We start from the raw sequence: 20,675 nt of genomic DNA on the forward strand, positions 1-20,675 counted from the left end.
AAACACCAAGTGGAGGAAGAAGAGCGGTGTCAAGCGTTTCACAACCGGCACCTTGGAGGAGGTGGTGGTCCGCCACGCTACCGGAGAAGCTGCTGAGCTCCACTTGCCTGGCGGCCACGCCACTGGAGAAGCTGCTGATCTCCACCTGCCTGGCGGCCACGCTACCGGAGAAGCTGCTGAGCTCCACCTGCCTGGCGGCCACGCTACGTAACAAGCTGCTGAGCTCCACCTGCCTGGCGGCCACGCTACGTGACAAGCTGCTGAGCTCCACCTGCCTGGCGGCCACGCTACCCGAGAAGCTGCTGAGCTCCACCTGCCTGGCGGCCACGCTACGTGACAAGCTGCTGAGCTCCACCTGCCTGGCGGCCACGCTACCCGAGAAGCTGCTGAGCTCCACCTGCCTGGCGGCCGAAGGTGAGGTCTCGTCTGATGTTCTGCCCTCCGCCTTCGCCCGGTTAGCAACGTCTCTTGGTGTTCTTAGTGTTGCTCTAAGGCCGGTGTGAATAACGGTTAGCTGCCAGCTTTATACACAAGTAAACTAGCGTAGAATATAACGACGCTACGTTACTGTTGGTTCTACTTTAAATGTTGACATAGAACTTCTGTGGTTTCATTAAACAGCGATTTAATCAACATTTTCTGGCTCAAGATACAAATCCTCTACACCAGACTCGGCAAATCAAAACAAACCGTACAAAAAAGAACCACAGTATAGTTATTACACTCACACTAGTCTCACAAATAATCAGTCACACAATGCTCACAGTGATCACAACTCAGCTTTATAATTGTATGAGAGTCCTTTGTTGACCAATATGTATCTAATCTGTTGTTAGAAGCTGCACCACATCCTCCGGAAGTTCCTTCCACGCTCTTACAGCACGAGCTGTGAGGAAGGTTTTCCTCTTCTCAGAGTGACGCCGTAATGGGAACCGTTTTAAGGAGTTCCCTCTTAACTCACACCTGTTATTCCAAAAGTAGACAACAGGCTGAGCTGTGAAATCCTATATTTTGTGAACAAGCTTATAGACTTCAGTCAGGTCTCCTCTGTCTCCTGTGTCCTAGAGTTGGTAGTTGTAGATTTCTTAACCTCTCTTCATATGTTAAGTTTAGTGGGGTCATGGTGTAATGGTGAAAACGTAAATTTGGATATCCAGTGCGTAGTCCATGATCCAAATCATAATTCTGACCACATTGGAGTAGTGCTTTATACTAACTGTGCCTGAACGTATCAGTGATTTAATACCCACTCCCCCCCCCCCAGCACGAGGAGGACGCTGTCCCTTGGAGGAAACGATGGTGGGACTGGTGTGCTTCATAGGAGGTGAACTCCGTGGTGGAGGAAGACTTCTGAGATGTGCTTTAATGTCACCATTTACCCAGCGTAGTTCACTTAGCTCTGCTCTTCCTCACGTACACAAAACCTGCCTCTCATCACAGTCGCTAAACTGTGGACATCAGCAGGTTCTCCGAAGGACTTCAGGATATGGGTCCACAACACGGCATGTGGACTGGAGACATCATCATCCTATAAGCCTTTCTTTTCTGACCCAAAGACGCTGTCTCTCTCAGAACCCCAAATCCTCGGCCAACACAGCGAAAATGAAGTTAAGCGTGCGGCTGTTGGTGACTCTGCTGTTCGGCGGTGGTCTGCTGGGCACATGGTGGTACGTGTACTTGGAGAAGCAAAACAAGCAGCAGCAGCAGCGTCTGGAGCAGCTGAGGAAAGTGGCAGTGGGTCAAGGAAACTTCAGCCTGTTGGACCACAGGGGCCAGCGCAGGACCAAGAAGGACTTTCTGGGAAGCTGGGTGCTGCTGTACTTTGGTTTCACCCACTGTCCGGACATCTGCCCAGATGAGCTGGAAAAGATGAGCGCCGTGGTGGCCGCCTTGGATAAGGATCCCACCATGCCCTCTGTCCAGCCACTCTTCATCACCGTGGACCCAGAGCGAGACGACGTGGCCGCTCTGGCGAAGTACGTCAAGGACTTCCACCCCCGGCTGATTGGTCTCACGGGCACTGCGGAAGAGGTGAAGCGGGCAGGGCAGGAATACCGGGTGTACGCCAGCCCCGGCCCCAAAGATGATGACGGGGACTATATAGTGGACCACACCATCCTCATCTATCTGATCAACCCAGGTGGCCTGTTCCTGGACTACTACAACAGGATGAAGAATGAGGCGCAGATAACTGAGAGCATCGGCAACCATATCAAAGCCCACGCCAAGCTCTGAGGATATGAGCTGCGTACTCCTCGAATTAAAAATCCAACCAGTTTGGATTTAAATGGACTGGATAGAAGAGTACTGCTCAATACAATATGTATACTATGAAGAATACATATATTGCTTATCTGAAAGTGATTGAGACCATGACATTTTACTGTGGCGTTACACTATCAACACTTCTGTTGCTGGTGCTTATTTGGTTGTGTTTGATATGGTGATATTTTGGGCAAAAAAAAAAAAAATACAATGAATTGCCACCATTTCAATGCCACTTATGCCGTTGTCTATCATTTGTGATTATTTGAATGTGTACTGTGGCAACATTAGTTCAGCATTTAAGAATATAAAACATGTCAGTTCAAAACCATTGGTTCATTGTGGGCGGCACGGTGGCGCAGTGGTTAGCGCGGTCACCTCACAGCAAGAAGGTCCTGGGTTCGAGCCCCAGGGTAGTCCAACGTTGAGGGTCGTCCCGGGTCGTCCTCTGTGTGGAGTTTGCATGTTCTCCCCGTGTCTGCGTGGGTTTCCTCCGGGGGCACCGGTTTCCTCCCACAGTCCAAAGACATGTAGGTCAGCTGAATCAGCCGTACTAAATTGTGTCGGCTCTGTGCTGGACCGGTGTGCGGACTGTCCAGGGTGTCTCCCCGCCTGCTGTCCGATGACTGCTGGGATAGGCTCCAGCATCCCCGCAACCCTGACTAGGATAAGCGGCTTGGATAATGGATGGATGGGTGGTTCATTGTGTCAAATAAAGGTGGCAAAACCATGTCCATAAAGTAAAAGCCCTGACCGTGCATTTGTTCCACCCATGCACTAAATCAGCTGATTTCAACACCTGCTGAAGAGTGGTGCTGAGTAGATCAACTGGTTTAGTACATGGGTGGAGCAAATGCACGGTCAGAGCTTTTACTTTCTGGACCTGGTTTTGCCACCAGCATTCATCTTGTATAGATGCTGCACAACAGAGTGCAGCTTGAATTCCTACAGATTAATTTAACACGTCTATTCTATCAAAAGTGACTTTACACAGGATTACAAAATGTGTCTACAACACTTGTCAGTCATCTCGGCAAGCTTTTTTATTTACTTCCCCAGCAGAACTGCTGTGTTTCTGGCAGTAGGTGCCATAGAAAGTTTGAAGAAACGGTAGAGATGAGCTTCCTGTTGTGATTGTGTCTAGAAAATGTCTACAAGTTAAAGTTGCCCATTCATTCATTCATTCATTCATCTTCAGCCACTTCTCCGGGGTCGGGTCGCGGTGGCAGCAAGCTAAGTAGGGCACTCCGGACGTCCCTCTCCCCAGCAACGCCCTCCAGCTCCTCCTGGGGCATCCCGACAGATTGGACATGTAGTCCCTCCAGTGAGTTCTGGGTCTACCCCGGGGTCTCTTCCCAGTTGGACGTGCCCGGTGAACCTCCAAAGGAAGGCTGCCTATGCAATCTCATGTTTATTCCAGGTGATGAATAGCTGAACTTGCCGAGGTGTCTCCCGTGATCGGAACATCCCATAATAAGACACAGGCGAGCATCCGTTTTCAGGGAAAACAGGATTTTGCATTTTAATGATTTTGAACAACAAAAGGTATGTCACCATACATGTGGTTTTTCCGTTACAGCCCTTTTCTTCATCAAATATTGAAAAAGCATTGAGTCTTCATTATGAGAAACTGCTTGTGGAAGTCTGGTGATGACTCGGGAGGAAATCCCTCGTACACTCACCCGCACTCGTGCAGTCACCCGCACTTCATCCGATCCTAAATCCAATAAACGATGTCTCGTATGAAAGCAATGATTATTCTGTTATTATTATTATTATTCATTACTATATTAATACTTGGCACACTGAAATTACATCTGTCAACGTGAAGGAAAACACCGTGGCCTGAAAAGTCCACGAGAGCAGAGTAACAAGCTAGGTCTGGTTTACCTCTTACACTCCCAGCACTTGACACATTAAGCCACACTACTTTTACATGAACGGTGTGAAGAAATACAAGATGCTTTTCTGCGACACAAATTACACATTCAAAATAAAAAAGCCTTAGGAGACGTACAGCAGAATATCCATGTTAATAATAGCCACGATTTTAAAATACACGTGTGGAAGGATATATTAAAGGAAAGAAAGCCTTCTGTACATTTAACCAGCCTGTTGGACAAGAGCAGTGGGCAGCTGCAGCACCCAGGCACCAACTCCAGGTCTTCTTTCCACTGCCTTGCTCAGGGACACAGGCAGGAGTATTAACCCTAACATGCATGTCTTTTTGATGCAGGCAATGGAAAACGTAAAAGAATAATGAAATTAATTTTATTATTCAAGAATAAGAGTGGGCATAACAGTGCACCGGGGTACATATACTAAATACTCAGGACACAACTGGTAAAAGGAGAGGTGAATAGAAAACAGATAAAAGATGACTCTCGTTTCTTACAACCTGGGTCTTATTTTATATGCCGCCCAATAACTGATGGGATAGGCTCCAGTATCCCCCTGACCCTGAGAGCAAGATAAGTGGTTTGGGTGATGGACGGATGGAACTTTAAACTGCCAGTGATGGGCTCACAAAAGGCCTTACTAGATATTATAGATTTGTCCACAAGGGGGCGTTCCAGAGCTTTGAATCCTTACAGAAAAAACATGGCCTGGAACAAAATGATTTCTATAGATATCATAAAGTTCGGCATTATTTGAACCAAAACCTACTAGTAAGATTATCTCTAGAATATATGCCATTCTCCAGTCTGTCTGAGAACACACAGTATAAAAATGTATATATACGTATATACTTATATATATGATGTTGATGTGAAATGAATGCCTCTCCAAAATAAAAATAACATTTTTCAGCTTTCAACGAGCTCTGCTGTATGGACCATAACCGTAAAACGAGTCTAAGCCCTGCACACCACACCGGGTTATGTAGTTGTGGGTTATGTATGCGTACCGGGTTATGTAGTTGTGGGTTATTGGATATGTATGCACACCGGGTTATGTTGTTGTGGGTTATGGCTTATGTATGCGCACCGGGTTATGTAGTTGTGTGTTATGGGTTATGTATGCAGACCGGGTTATGTAGTTGTGGGTTACGGCTTATGTATGCACACTGGGTTATGTAGCTGTGGGATATGGGTTATGTATGCACACCGGGTTATGTAGTTGTGGGTTACGGCTTATGTATGAACACCGGGTTATATAGTTGTGGGTTGTTGTGGGTTATGTATGCGCACCAGGTTATGTAGTTGTGGGTTATGTATGCACACCGGGTTATGTAGTTGTGGGTTATGGGTTATGTATGCGCACCGGGTTATGTAGTTGTGGGTTATGTATGCACACCGGGTTATGTAGTTGTGGGTTACGGGTTATGTATGCACAGTGGGTTATGTGGAGCCTCCCACTTGCGTGTTTAGCCTTGTGAAGCGCTCGGTAGCTCTGTGTGTGCTGAGAAGAGTCAGCCCCATGGTGTCAACGCTCTCCTCGAGCCCTTCAGCACAGTCGATCTCCACCGTGTAGTCGTTAGCCTATGAAGAGAAGCCAGAGGACACGACTTGAGAACGTGTCACTGAGATTTGACAAAGTCACTGTTGGGGGGCGGGGTTATACGACATCATCTTACAAAGTGATAAGTGATATATTTTGGAAGCTAAGATTTTATTTCACTTCTCACCAACTGTAGCGACGCCAGCATGTGCTTGCAAACTTCAAAGTTGTCCAAACCACGGACGATGGAAGCAAAGGACTTCCTTTGTCCTACACCACCTATTGCCCCCACTACTCTGTCTCCATAGTCATGGATGTCAAACACTGGGCGCTCCTCCTTGGTAGAGACAGGGGAAGACAGCAGGTGTCACAAGATGAGCGGAAAGCATGAAGGTAGCAGACAACAGGCAGCAGGGGATGACAGTGTGTACGTTCTTCACTTCAGGCGATGTACCTGTGACGCGAGTACAGGACCGATTTTGTCCTCCCAATCCTTGACTCTCCGAGACAGGGCCGTCTCCTGTGCGTAACCTTGGGAACTCAGAAGGTACTGCTCCTAAAACAGATTTTATGAAATGAGGATGATCATATGAAGACCAGACATGAAAATGAGTTTTCATCATAATTCATACGGTGTTGGCTGAATGACAAGTAGATTTTGTGGAAGAAAAAAAAAACAGTTGAATGCTTACCACACTTTTCCTGACAAAGTCTTCATAACTCATTGCATCTATCTGGCCTTCTGGAACCCCAAGAACCATAAACAGTTATTACAACACACTTCGTTATGAATCTGTTCTGCATTCAAACAACTATCCCATCCTACGACTAGGTAGCATATACTTTTGAGAATTTAACAAAAGTTCATCAGAGGGCAAAAAAAAAAGGAGGGCAATGGGGCGTCTGGGTAGCATAGCGGTCTATTCCGATGCCTGTCAACACGGGAATCGCTGGTTCGAATCCCCGTGTTACCTCCGGCTTGTTTGGGCGTCCCTACAGACACAATTGGCTGTGTCTGCGGGTGGAAAGCCGGATGTGGGTATGTGTCCTGGTGGCTGCACTAGCACCTCCTCTGCTCGGTCAGAGCGCATATACGGGGGGGAAACTGGGGGGAATAGCGTGATCCTCCCACACATTACGTCCCCCTGGTGAAACTCCTCACTGTCAGGTGAAAAGGAACAGCTTGTATGGGAGGAGGCATATGGTAGTCTGCAGCCCTCCCCAGATCAGCTGAGGGGGTGGAGCAGCAACCGGGACCGCTAGGAAGATCGGGGTAATTGGCTGGATACAATTGGGGAGAAAACGGGGGGATCCAAAAAAAGGGAGGGGAGCAAAAACATCAGGTTTCAACATCAAACCAAAGCTTGTGTTTAGTATTTGTGTTCAAGGCAAGTTTATGTATATATTATTTATATGTTATGTATATTTTATCTAAATGTTATGTATATATTATTTATATGTATATTTTATTTATGTGTTATGTATATTTCATTAATATGTATGTATAGATTATTTGTTATGTATATCTGTATTGTTTATATGTATGTATATATTTACATGTTATGTATACATTATTTATGTTATGTATATAATATTTATATGTTATGTATATATATTCTTTATATGTTATGTATATATTATTATCTATGTTATGGATATATTATTTATATGTCATATATATTATTTATGTTATGTATATATTATTTATATGTATATATTATGATTTATATGTTATGTCTATATTATTTATATGTTATGTATATATTATTTATATGCTATATATGTATATTATTTATATGTTATGTATATATTATTTATATGTTATTCATATAGCACATTTCACACACAGAGGTAATTCAAAGTGCTTTGATAAAACAGATAAAGATTTTGAAAAACATAAAAGGACAGAGGCATTTTACAGTCAGCGTGCAGTTTTTAGCAGCAGCTAAGGTTTTTAGCTTGTTTTTGAAAGTGGCCAAAGTTGGGGCTGATCTAATGTCTTCAGGAAGTTTATTCTAGTTACGTGTAGCATAATAACTGAACGCTACTTCACCACATTTTGTTTTCATCCTAGGAACAGTTAGCGTACAGTAGTCGCCCTGTATACAGTAGTCGCCCTGAGAGGGAGGACAGTGGAATTATGAGGATGCAAGGAGTAGAGGTGACAAAGGCATATGAGTTTAAATACTTGGGGTCCACTGTTCAAAGTAACGGGGAGTGCAGGAGAGAGGTGAAGAAGAAAACACAGGCAGGGTGGAGTGGGTGGAGAAGAGCGTCAGGAGTGATTTGTGACAGAAGGGTACCAGCAAGAGTTAAAGGGAAGGTTTACAAGATGGTTGTGAGACCAGCTATGTTGTATGGTTTGGAGACAGTGACACTGATGAAAAGACAGAAGGTGGAGCTGGAGGTGGCAGAGTTGAAGATGCTAAGATTTTCATTGGGAGTGATGAAGAAGGACAGGATTAGGAACGAGTATATTAGAGGGACAGCTCAGGTTGGACGGTTTGGAGACAAAGCAAGAGAGACAAGATTGAGATGGTTTGGACATGTGTGGAGGAAAGATGCTGGGTATATTGGGAGAAGGATGCTGAATATGGAGCTGCCAGGGAAGAGGAAAAGCGGAAGGCCAAAGAGGAGGTTTATGGATGTGGTGAGAGAGGACATGCATGTGGCTGGTGTGACAGAGGAAGATGCAGAGGACAGGAAGAGATGGAAATGGATGATCCGCTGTGGCGACCCCTAACGGGAGCAGCTGAAAGTAGTAGTAGTCGCCTGTGGTGCGGGAGACCTGGGTTCATGTCCCGTCTGTGACAGTTCCCTGGCTGCCCCCCTGAATTTACTACATTGGTGTCAGAAGTGGGATGGTGAGACCGTGAGGCCATTGGAAGTGTGTGCACCCAGAGGCGTGGGGGAGCTGGTATGCGCTTCCTGAAGGAGGGGGGTAGTGTAACGACCACGGATAAAACAGACTTGCTAGCCCTTGGCTAACGGGTCGGACCCTTTAGTCAACTGGTTAATGTTATCACCCTCAGTGCCAGAGACCCGGGTTCGCGTCCTGGCTGTGGCGGTACCCAGGCTGCCCCCCGAATTCGCTACAGTGGTAGCATCTCGCCATCCCTGATCACCTAAGAAGTCTACTAGAGGGGTCATGGTTCAAATTCCACTTCATTGTCATACGTAGTATTTAGAATACAATGTGCTCTGGCCCTCTCCGCCTCAACACGACGGACACAAGGCCAAACACAAGGACACGCCACCCTAAAAAAAACACTATGTACAGAGTTAATTCACACATTATATACACAATACACGATAACACAACAGTGTAAGGTGCATATGGGTGTATCAGCTGTTCAGCAGCCTGACTGCCTGTGGGAAGAAACTGTTACTGACACAGGTGGTGTGTGTTTTGATGGGATGAGACAGGTGGTGTGTGTTTTGATGGGATGAGACGGGTGGTGTGTGTTTTGATGGGATGAGACAGGTGGTGTGTGTTTTGATGGGATGAGACGGGTGGTGTGTGATTTGATGTGCATTACACCACGTCAGCCGACGCTTGGCATTGCAAATTGTGTGCAACTGCTCGGCAATGGAAACCCAATTCCTCAAGCTCCCAACAAAGAGTTCTTGCCAATAGCCAAATCCAGTCACTAGAGTGGGTGTCCACATACTTTTGGCCACACAGTTGGTCTACTATCAAATAGCCAAATCTGAGCTGATGTACATAGGGTATGTACCTAACAACCAATGTAGCGTATTCGGGGGGCAGCCCGGGAATCGCCGCAGCCGGGACGTGAACCCGGGTCTCCCGCACCACTAAAAGGGTCCGACCCGTTAGCCAAGGGCTAGCGAGTCTATTCATACGCAATCGTTACACTACCCCCCTCCTTCAGGAAGCACATCCCCATGCTTCATCATACCAGCTCCCTCACGCCTCTGGGCGCACGTGCGTCTGATGGCCTCACAGTCTCACCATCCCACGTTTGACACCAATGTAGTGAATTCCGGGGGCAGCCCAAAAACTGCTGCAGCCGGGACATGAACCCGTGTCTCCAGCACCACAGGCGACTGCGTTAACCAGTCGAGGTAGACAGGGTTGCAGTGATAGTTGTTGGTAGTCTGTGCAGCAACTTATCTTAGTGGTGGCTCTTGAGGATGTGTACAAAGTCAGCATATTGTAGGGTAGCAAGAAAGGTTTGGTGTCGTACAAAAGTTGATGCCATGTACAACTGCAACTTAACCAGGACAAGATGTGTCAAACCATCATCCATCTCCACTTGATGAAAAGACATCTGTTCTAAATTATGTTTCTACCTGGCTGCATATCTTCTTGTCCTCCTGCAAACTCTGCTGGAATGTCATCAGGTAAGGGTTCATGCTCATCATCAGAGTTATCGTCATCTGCATCTTAATCAAAGACAGTTATAATCAGTACAATCATTATAGCTAATAAATAAATCACTATAAGATCAATCATTACATCATTCCTAGTGTTTCTAATCTTTACACATTGTCATCATTAAATTAAGGATTATACCGGTTCACACATTCACACCTGGAGTTTCCTCATCAGTGAAATCACACTTTCATAGCAGTGGGTCAGAGGAGGGAGGAAAGTTCATGAGTATATATGCAATGTGTGAGGGTGAGGTATTACCCTGCAGGTCAGGGGGACTCAACCCCTCCGCCATCCCCGGCTCCAGGAACGTTCTCCTCAGCCCCTCCTCTGAAAAAGCAACACCCTGAGAGGGCAACGGACACATGATGAACCGGTTCACACAGAAACACCGGGAGCTTAAAAGAATCACCGCAGCTAATTTAGAGAAGCACACATCCTCCTACCGCTTTCCTGAGGATCCTCGTCCGAGTCCTTATCTTGTCTTTCATCGTACTCAGGTAAATGTAGTTCAGGTCTGCAACACAAATGAGTCATTGAGTTTAAACACAGACTGTTGGATTTCTATCTTAATTTAGGCTGCAATGAATCCTCCAAGTGTTTTCAGACAAGTTGTGGAGGGACGAACCGTTGATCAGTTAGCACCGCATGTGGTTTGATGTTGTCCTGTGTATTAATATCAGAGTTTTTGTCTGGGTCAAGGATAGTCACCCTCCTCCTTTCTCGAGCCCAGCTTACCCCTTAATGTTAAGGCTCAACTACATCCCAGAAAGAAGACCAAACAATCTTAGAAGCACAGATACATGGTAGAGCTAACTGGACTGCTGCTGATATAATAGCTACTGTAAATCAGTACACAGGAAAGGTTGGTGGAGGTAAGTACTACTAAATGTAGTCAATTCACCTATTCTCTGATGCTGCTTTCACACTTGGGAGTTGTAATAAGATCTGATTTGTGACAGAAGGGTACCAGCAAGAGTTAAAGGGAAGGTTTACAAGATGGTAGTGAGACCAGCTATGTAATATGGTTTGGAGACAGTAGCACTGATGAAAAGACAGGAGGTGGAGCTGGAGGTGGCAGAGTTGAAGATGCTAAGATTTTCATTGGGAGTGATGAAAGAGGACAGGATTAGGAACGAGTATATTAGAGGGAAAGCTCAGGTTGGACGGTTTGGAGACAAAGCAAGAGAGGCAAGATGGTTTGGACATGTGTGGAGGAGAGACGCTAGGTATACTGGGAGAAGGATGCTGAATATGGAGTTGCCAGGGAAGAAGAAAAGAGGAAGGCCAAAGAGGAGGTTTATGGATGTGTTGAGGGAGGACATGCAGGTGGCTGGTGTGACAGAGGAAGATGCAGAGGACAGGAAGAGATGGAGACGGATGATCCGCTGTGGCGACCCCTAACGGGAGCAGCCAAAAGTAGTAGTCCTGGATAATGGGAAAGCCTGTCAGGCAGTTACCTGTAAATGTGGGCCCATTCTTTAGTTTGTGCTCTGGAGGATTAACTGCAGGAATAGGACACAATTTTGTTGGGTCAAAAGCAGTCATGCTACAGTCATCTACTTTCATGATCTAAAGACACATTGAGAGAATGGAGAGATAAAAACACATGAAGCAACTCCTCACATGTACTGTTTAACCAGGTCGTAAAGTCTTCAAGTGAAGAAGGGGGCGTCCTTTTCCTCTTGCCTTCAACGTCCAAGCCATCAGGCACCTTGTAACATTTTCCTAATAAGCCAAGATGCATGAAAAAGAAGAAAACCACTTTATTTTGTCACTGTACCTTAAAACGAACTGTATTCTTACAATGAATGTGTTCTCTGCATGTAACCATCCTATTGCATAGGAGCAGTGGGCAGCTGCAGCACCCAGGGACCAACTCCAGTTCTTCTTTCCATTGCCTTGCTCAGGGGCACAGACAGGAGTATTGACCCTAACGTGCATGTCTTTTTGATGGTGGGGGGAAACGGGAGCACCTGGAGGAAACTCACGCAGACACGGGGAGAACATGCAACTACACCAAAGCCTAATTAAAATATGCTTTTAAAAAGAACAAATCTGTTGACAGTGTTTGCTTACCTTTTTTAAGAGGCTTGTTCTCTCCAAGTACAGTAAAGGGGTCATGTAACCGCCACATATTTTCCTGGCCAACAAACAAGCAAACACAAAAAAAAAAATTGTTTGAGAAATACCCCATCTGTTGTGCCACTTGAAACAGCAATGAATATGATAGGCATACAGCCTGCTTTCTCTCCTCCTCCCTTCTCTGTTTATTGGGGTCGTCCTCTGAGGGCTGGACATCTCTTCTTTCACAAAGCATCCTGCCTTCCCTCGAAGCCTTGGAAAGGACAGAGGACAGACAAGATCAATACATTTACTCGCATCCTCTACATGGCTGTGGATGTGCAGGCTTGCAGACCTTGTTTCTCTAATGTGGAACAGGAACTTTGCTTTTGAAGGATCCATTATAAGTATATTATATATATATATATATATATATACATACACATAACAAGTATGTAATGGATTAAACTACTACTACTACTTTCAGCTGCTCCCGTTAGGGGTCACCACAGCGGATCATCCATCTCCATCTCTTCCTGTCCTCTACATCTTCCTCTGTCACACCAGACACCTGCATGTCCTCCCTCACCACATCCTTAAACCTCCTCTTTGGCCTTCCTCTTTTCTTCTTCCCTGGCAACTCCATATTCAGCATCCTTCTCCCAGTATACCTAGCGTCTCTCCTCCACACATGTCCAAACCATCTCAATCTTGCCTCTCTTGCTTTGTCTCCAAACCGTCCAACCTGAGCTGTCCCTCTAATATACTCGTTCCTAATCCTGTCCTCTTTCATCACTCCCAATGAAAATCTTAGCATCTTCAACTCTGCCACCTCCAGCTCCACCTCCTGTCTTTTCATCAGTGCCACTGTCTCCAAACCATAGAACATAGCTGGTCTCACAACCATCTTGTAAACCTTCCCTTTAACCCTTGCTGGTACCCTTCTGTCACAAATCAATCCTGACACTCTTCTCCACCCACTCCATCCTGCCTGTGTTCTCTTCTTCACTCCCCGTTACTTTGAACAGTTGACCCCCAGTATTTAAACTCATCCACCTTCATCCCCTCTACTCCTTGCATCCTCATCATTCCGCTGTCCTCCCTCTCATTCACACATAGGTATTCCATCTTGCTCCTACTGACTTTCATTCCTCTTCTCTCCAGTGCATACCTCCACCTCTCCAGGCTCTCCTCAAACTGCACCCTACTGTCACTACAGATCACAGTGTCATCCGCAAACACCATAGTCCACGGAGACTCCTGCCTGATCTCGTCAGTCAACCTGTCCATCACCATTGCAAATAAAAAAGGGCTCAGAGCTGATCCTTGATGTAATCCCATCTCCACCTTGAACCCATCTGTCATTCCAACCGCACACCTCACCACTGACACACTTCCCTCATACACCACCCCTACATACTTCTCTGCAACTCCTGAATTCTACATACAATACCACACCTCCTCTCTCGGCACCCTGTCATATGCTTTCTTTAAAAAATAATACAAATAAAAGATTAAAAAAAAACTATTATTTTAGTTTGTTTAAAATGGACCAACCTGGTGTCTTTCAATGTGCTCCTCTGGTCCATCGTCCATTTCCATGCTGCAGTTCCCAACAGGAATGAAGTTCTCCTCTCCTTTGCAGCTCTCATTGGCATAGTCAGAACAGACGTCACCATCCTGGGCTGCTTGTACCACTGCATCTGCACGTTAAACACAGCCTTAACCGACGTCCACCCACCTGGTGTGCTTGCAGCTGTCCCAAGCCAGCCTAACTGGCTCAGGAAAAGTTAAAACCATGGCTGCACTTCCACAAAGACACCAGGAACTGACAGAGCAGAAATTGTGGCAGATCTCTCCCAACTACGCCTCTGCAGACATCTTGCTGTTTTAATTAGGTGTTTTACCTCGTGTTTTTGATGACCATCAGTTTTTTAACAATCTAGCAGTTGAGCCTTCTTAAAATCATAAGTGTCCACATCTGTGTCAGAGAGCCCAGGTAGAGGCCAGTCGAGAGCTCAGTTGTAGCAAAGCTTTGCCGCAAACGTAAGGCACGAGATTCACTCAGAGCTAACAGACAGCTCTAGCTCTCGCACTGACAAACTGTCAGTTTGCATTTCACTGAACGATTTCAAAATACTTTTGCAGTATTTAAAAAATTTTTACAACTAGTGTTTTTCCTCTACAAGTGCCCAGTGTAGCGTGATTTCTCATGTTCCTGCTGACCTACCTTGGTGCTGTGGGGGAGAGAAGCACATCTGGGGGTTGATGTGTTGATGGCTGACAATTAAATTGGAGGCAACCCCGCGAGAGATGAGGTAGATGAGATGCTCATCACCTGGGACAAAGGTGTTCATGCGGAAGTCTTTCTGGCTACCCAGCACTTCACCTTTAAGACTGCAGACAATGGAAAGACAAAACAAATACCCTCTTTAAAGACTTCTTTCTTTCAGCTTGTTCCATGTGAGCAGAAGCTTTTTTCCATTTCTCTGGCCTCTCTCTGAGGTGCGTATGATATATTTCAGCCTTTTAGCACTCACCTGATCAGAGGTAGTTTCTGCTTCTCATGGGACTCAGCAGGAATGAGAGACTCAGGAGGAAGTGGTGCCACGTGCACAAACTGAGCAACATAAAATGGTCAGTGCAGTTTGCTCCATTACGTGCACATAACTAAGGTGCAACAGATTATTTTGTACCAAATATGCAACCAAAACAAGCTGTTCAATTTGTGCTCAATATCACTCTGGTAAATGTGAAACTATCTAATGACTTCGAGGCGTACACTGACCATGTTTGAATCCATCTCTTGTGTTTTTCCTGAATTATCAGACTCCAAGAGCTTGAACTAAAGGGAAGCAAAGAGGATCATTCTGTTAAAATCCTAAAAAAACACAAACATGCCTACTTTATTCTAATGAGGGGGGGAAAACGCTCCCCTGGCTAGGTAGAGGCAGCTTCTACTTCTTACATCAGCATCATCATCTGCATCATGATGCACCGTCGTTTCTCCTCCGTCATCATTCCCAGATGCCGCCGCCTGTTTATTACGCCTGTCAAATCACAAGTCCACGTGAGAAACCCAGAAACAGTGTACAATTTGTGCATCATCTGTGAGAAATGTGATTAGATGAGGCCAATCTTGGCAGTACTTGATGCTATTACCCCAAACCTTTACCAAACAGCACGACAAAAACCTATTCATGTGAGAAATGAGAGCCTTGGAATCCAAAATAGCACCTCAGAATAGCATCCAACGAATCATCCCATAGCGCTTAAGCTTCAATCAGACTGATAGAAATAAAAATCTTTTTTTTGTGGGGGGATTTTACCCCCCAATTGTATCCAGCCAATTACCCCACTCTTACGAGCCATCCCGGTCGTTGCTCCACCCCCTCTGCCGATCCGGGGAGGGCTACAGACTACCACATGCCTCCTCCGATACATGTGGAGTCGCCAGCCGCTTCTTTTCACCTGATGGTGAGGAGTTTCACCAGGGGGATGTAGTACGTGGGAGGATCACGCTATTCCCCCCATTCCCCCTCCCCCCCAAACAGATGCCCCGACAGACCAAAGGAGGCGCTAGTGCAGCGACCAGGACACACACCCACATCGGTTTCTCACCCGCAGACACAGCCAATTGTGTCTGTAGGGACGCCTAACCAAGCCGGAGGTAACACGGGGATTCGAACCCCCGATCCCCGTGTTGGTAGGCAACGGAATAGACCACTACGCCACACGAACGCCAAAAAATCTATTGATGCATGAGCTTTCTAGTCTGTAAAAGGTCACAAGAGGAGCTTACTTCTTGTTTCTGTTATTGATATAGTCCAGAGTTTGGTATACCAGACTGTACAAGAGCTCCACCTACAAGACAACATACAACACAACACAAGGGTATTACGATAAAGTAAATTGATTAAAAAAAAACTGGCTCAACTGGACTTGTGGTTCTGTCTGCACCTACCTTTTTGCTGTAGATAAATGCTGATCCTTGGATAAGAAGTGCCGCTTCTGCAAAGTTTAGCTTGATCTCCCCCCCATCAAAAGCAATGCATAGCTCATCCAGCTACCAGGGCAAGAAGACACGACAGTTTTCAAATGGCTGGGGATAAAAAACCCAAAACCTGTGCTCCCCAAAACTGTATCAGCAGCACACCACCATAAAAAAATATCCTATTAGTTGGTCTTGTCATTCATCGTTTCAAGAGGAGAAACATTTTATATCAACAACAGTAATTACAGGTTGTCCGGGAAATGTGTGACATTAGATCTAGGTCTGTGATATGCCCCGGTGGGCCTCTACCACAAAACAATGACTGCAGTTTCCCCCCCCTTATAGACAGCACAGTTGCATGATGACCGAACCAACGATCGGTTTCATATGCAAATTACAGTGACCATTAACTAGAGCTACAAATGCCATGTGTACTATTCACAGAGGATTGGGGAAAAGTTGCAATCACAGCATTGTAAGATGGCGACAGATGTACTCTTATGCCCCCCACTCGGTTCAGGGATGGTCGTTCCCTCTTCTTGGACTCCCCGTTCAAACCAGCGTTCCTCCCTATCAAGGATGTGCACATCCTGATCCATGAAAGAGTGGCCACTAGCCTGTAGATGGTGTAGACTGTGTAGATGGTGTAGACTGCAGAGTCCTGGTCTGACGTGTTAGCTCTCCTGTGTTGTGCCATCCTCTTGGCCAGCGTCTGTTTAGTTTCCCCAATGTACAAGTCACGGCAATCCTCCTGGCACAGAGTACACTATATTGCTCTGTTTGTGCCAGGAGACCCGGTGCTTGGGGTGGACCAACTTCTGGTGCAGTGTGTTTTGGGGTTTGAAAGCAACTGAGACGTTGCGTTTGAAAAATATGCGTCTCAACTTTTCTGACACTCCTGCCACATACGGACTCACCACTGGTTTACGCTTAGACAGCTGTTGTCCTTCTCCTCTCTTCCATTAGGTTGTGCACTGTTTGGGCGCCTTCCTGGCTTTGACAGACTCCCAGGTAGGATAACCACACTTAACCAGGGCCTGTTTAATGTGGGATTTCTCCCCTTCTCTGGCTGCTGTGTCAGTGGGGACATTGTCATTGTCCAGCGTCCTGATGACTCCTAGTTTGTGCTCCAGTGGATGATGAGAGTCAAACCTTAAGTACTGATCAGTATGTGTTGGTTTACAGTAAACATCATCAATCAAATGTCCCCCATCACCAATTGCAGTTTCACAGTGTAAGAAGGCTGACCTGTCACGTTCCACATCCTCCCTGGTGAACTTGATGTGGTTGTCCACAGAGTTAATGTGGTCGGTGAAATGTGGTACATCCTAGAGATTTAATTTTAACCCAGGTGTCGTCCACAAATCTGAACCAATGGCTAGGTGGTGGGAGTCAAAGAGGCCATCTATGTGATGAGGGAACAACCATTCCTGAACCGAGTGGGGGGCGTGAGAGTACACATGTCACCATCTTACAATGCTGTGATTGCAACTATTCCCCAACCCTTAGTGAGAAGTAGACATGGTGTTTGTAACTCTAGTCAATGTTCTCAAAAATTTGCATATGAAACTGATCATTGTTTTCGGTGATATGCCTGTGTATTGTTTATAAGGGTGGGGGTAGCTGCAGTCACTGTATTGTTTATAAGGGTGGGGGTACCTGCAGTCACTGTATTGTTTATAAGGGTGGGATACCTACAGTCACTGTATTGTTTATAAGGGTGGGGACACCTGCAGTCAGTTGAGACTGAAGAGGTGCCCCTTTATGCCCCTTTTTCACCACATGGTACCGGCTCAACTTGACTCGACTAGCAGAGTGTGGTTTTCCATCACCGTAACAGCACCCCTCAGTGTGGCTGGTCTGCATTGATTTTGGTATCCGCTCCAGTTTTTTTTTTTGGGAACCTCGACAAAGGTGGTACCAGAAAAGTGGTAACAGATACCAAAATGCCAGTATTTTCCAGTAATGGAAAACGAAAAGCCGAGTCAAGTTGAGCCAGTACCATGTAGTGGAAAAGAGGCATTAGATGAGTGATGAAATGTTTCCCCCAATAAACATGGCGTCCTGATGAACTGATTCAACTATCTGTGATTTTCTTACCTGGATTACTAAGCATGCATAAAGACTGAAGTTAACTGTGCACTAGTCATTCAGTAACGATGCTTTATAGAAACTAGGTAGTGCATACCTCCTCCAGATAATCGTTTAATTCTGAGGCCACATCAATGTTCCAGTTCTGGGTGAGCTCACGGATAGGCTGCAGCAAATGAGCGAATCGGTTCTCTGCAGTCTCCATTTCTGCATGAGAATTTCAGATCCACACTGAATCTGGTAATGATGCTCAAGCTATCTAGCTAGGTTAATTATGTGGCAATGTAATTCTCAAGTTTCCTTTTTGAAATGGATTTATCCCATAGGTCTTATGTTTGCTGAAGTTAATAATAATAATAATAATAATCATCATCATCGTCATCATTATCATCATCTTTATATCACACTGTTCGTACCAGAATTTCTGCTCCATGTGCTTTACATTAAAAAGAAGCAAATTAAAAATGACCACAAGCAGGAAAAAAATCAAGTTTAAAAATACTTTAGAATTCATAACAGACTGAAAATTAAAAGCAAGGGCATTCAAGATGATAGAAAAAAAGTTACAACAAAGAGATGTGAAAAATAAAACAAGTAAAATAATGATCATGTAAAAGGTACTGCAAATTAGATGATAAAAAGTTAGATTAAAAAAAATTATTAAGCCCTCTTCTGAAGATGCCCACTGAACTGGCCTCTCTGATATCTTTAGGTAGCGTACTCCACAGTTTAAGGGCATGGTTGAAGAAGGCTCACTTGTTTTCATTTTAATGTGGTTGTGAGAGACTAACAAACAAACATTGGAGGACCCAGGAACTCATGCAGGAACACAAGGGAGCAGAGAAATCTAAACCATCCATCCATCCATTATCCAAACCACCTATCCTGCTCTCAGGGTCGTGGGGATGCTGGAGCCTATCCTGGCAGTCATTGGGCGGCAGGAGGGGGGACACCCTGGACAGGCCGCCAGGCCATCACAGGGCCATTCAGTTTTAAATACAAGTAAAATAACTTTTAAAATTGATTCAAGATACTAGCAGCATGTTTAGTTCTGCTAAAACTGGAGTGATATATTCCCTCGCCGTTGTTTTGGGTAAAAGTCTGGCAGCAGAGTTCTGAATTAACTGCAGCCTGTCACAAATGTTTTTTTTCCAAACAGGATAGGAGAGTGAGGGTTAAAGGGAAAGTTTACAAGATGGTTGTGAGATCAGCTATGTAATATGGCTGGGAGTGGCACTGACAAAAAGACAGGAGGTGGAGCTGGAGGTGGAAGAGTTGAAGACGGTAAGATTTTCACTGAGAGTGATGAAGAAGGACAGGATTAGGAACGAGTATATTAGAGGGACAGCTCAGGCTGGACGGTTTGGAGACAAAGCAAGAGAGGCAAGATTGAGATGGTTTGGACATGTGTGGAGGAGAGATGCTGGGTATACTGGGAGAAGGATGCTGAATATGGAGCTGCCAGGGAAGAGGAGAAGAGGAAGGCCAAAGAGGAGGTTTATGGATGTGGTGAGGGAGGACATGCAGGTGGCTGGTGTGACAGAGGAAGATGTAGAGGACAGGAAGAGATGGAAACGGATGATCCGCTGTGGCGCCCCCTAACGGGAACAGCCGAAAGTAGTAGTCAGATTAGGCATTTTCAAACCTTGGCAATATTTCTAAAATGAAAGAAAGCTATCTCGGGAAAGCTAATGTGGGATTGGAAACTTAGACCAGGGTCTAATATGACACCCAGGCCTGTTACAATGACCTGACCTGATCGATGTCAGGAACCGGAAGGTTTCAGACTGGTTTTATATACCAGTGCATACCCCTTAAGACTCAGTCTGTAGTGAACTATAAAATGCTCTCTTGAGATTAGGTTAGTGAGAACATGGCTGGACTTGCTGCAGGGTACGTCTGGTCTCTCCCCGTACGGCGCTGAAACGTCTGTTGTTGGTACACAGACTGAAACACAGCAGCGAAGAGACTGACAGGTCAGAGGCGAGTTAGCCTTTATGCTGCCTTGTGGAAAAATGCGACTGTAGTGCGAATCGATAGCGGTCTAACCCTAACCGCAACCTCTCCTAACCATGCCCAGAACCGCTAAGTAGCACAGTTCGCTAGCTAACACATAACAGACAACACTTGTTGTGACAGGACACCGGTGTTGGTTAGCCTTTCGACTGTAACCGAGCTACGGTCATTTATCGTCTACGTGTGTTAGAAAGTTGAATGACATGGAGAAAAAAATCTGAAACTGGACTCACCGAGACAGTTCGTCAAAGAATCGGAAATCGCTCGTCTTGTAATTTCAAAACAAAGCCGAACTCGTAAATGTGTCTTGCTTATCGGACATAAACAGAGCAAAACACAACTACTCGAATGACCGCGCGTAAACTCTTCTTCGCTGTTAAGTAGTGTTGCTTCGTTTGTCTGTGGGAT

The 20,675-nt window shown here is 45.6% G+C and overlaps 2 protein-coding genes across 2 annotated transcripts; one reads left to right on the top strand and one right to left on the bottom strand.

The window, feature by feature from the left end:
* Positions 1 to 39: 39 nt before the first annotated feature.
* Positions 40 to 4,072, top strand: LOC130109660 (protein SCO2 homolog, mitochondrial). The gene is made up of 3 exons (XM_056276660.1): positions 40 to 414; positions 1,265 to 3,685; positions 3,845 to 4,072. Exon 2 carries the CDS (start codon positions 1,297 to 1,299, stop codon positions 2,233 to 2,235), a length of 939 nt encoding a protein of 312 aa, XP_056132635.1. The 5' UTR covers positions 40 to 414; positions 1,265 to 1,296; the 3' UTR covers positions 2,236 to 3,685; positions 3,845 to 4,072.
* On the bottom strand, positions 3,761 to 20,587 carry ncaph2 (non-SMC condensin II complex, subunit H2). The gene is made up of 20 exons (XM_056276724.1): positions 20,501 to 20,587; positions 18,349 to 18,458; positions 16,131 to 16,232; positions 15,969 to 16,030; positions 15,135 to 15,216; positions 14,955 to 15,011; positions 14,707 to 14,786; positions 14,397 to 14,563; positions 13,724 to 13,869; positions 12,342 to 12,440; positions 12,182 to 12,245; positions 11,729 to 11,830; positions 11,563 to 11,607; positions 10,549 to 10,619; positions 10,364 to 10,448; positions 10,021 to 10,107; positions 6,399 to 6,448; positions 6,161 to 6,262; positions 5,894 to 6,043; positions 3,761 to 5,747 (listed from the first exon to the last, which is right to left on the bottom strand). The coding sequence occupies exons 2-20, from the start codon at positions 18,454 to 18,456 to the stop codon at positions 5,607 to 5,609; spliced, it is 1,800 nt and encodes a 599-aa protein (XP_056132699.1). The 5' UTR covers positions 18,457 to 18,458; positions 20,501 to 20,587; the 3' UTR covers positions 3,761 to 5,606.
* Positions 20,588 to 20,675: the final 88 nt, after the last annotated feature.

This window comes from Lampris incognitus, chromosome 3 (assembly GCF_029633865.1).
Source record: "Lampris incognitus isolate fLamInc1 chromosome 3, fLamInc1.hap2, whole genome shotgun sequence".
Classification (NCBI taxonomy): domain Eukaryota; kingdom Metazoa; phylum Chordata; class Actinopteri; order Lampriformes; family Lampridae; genus Lampris; species Lampris incognitus.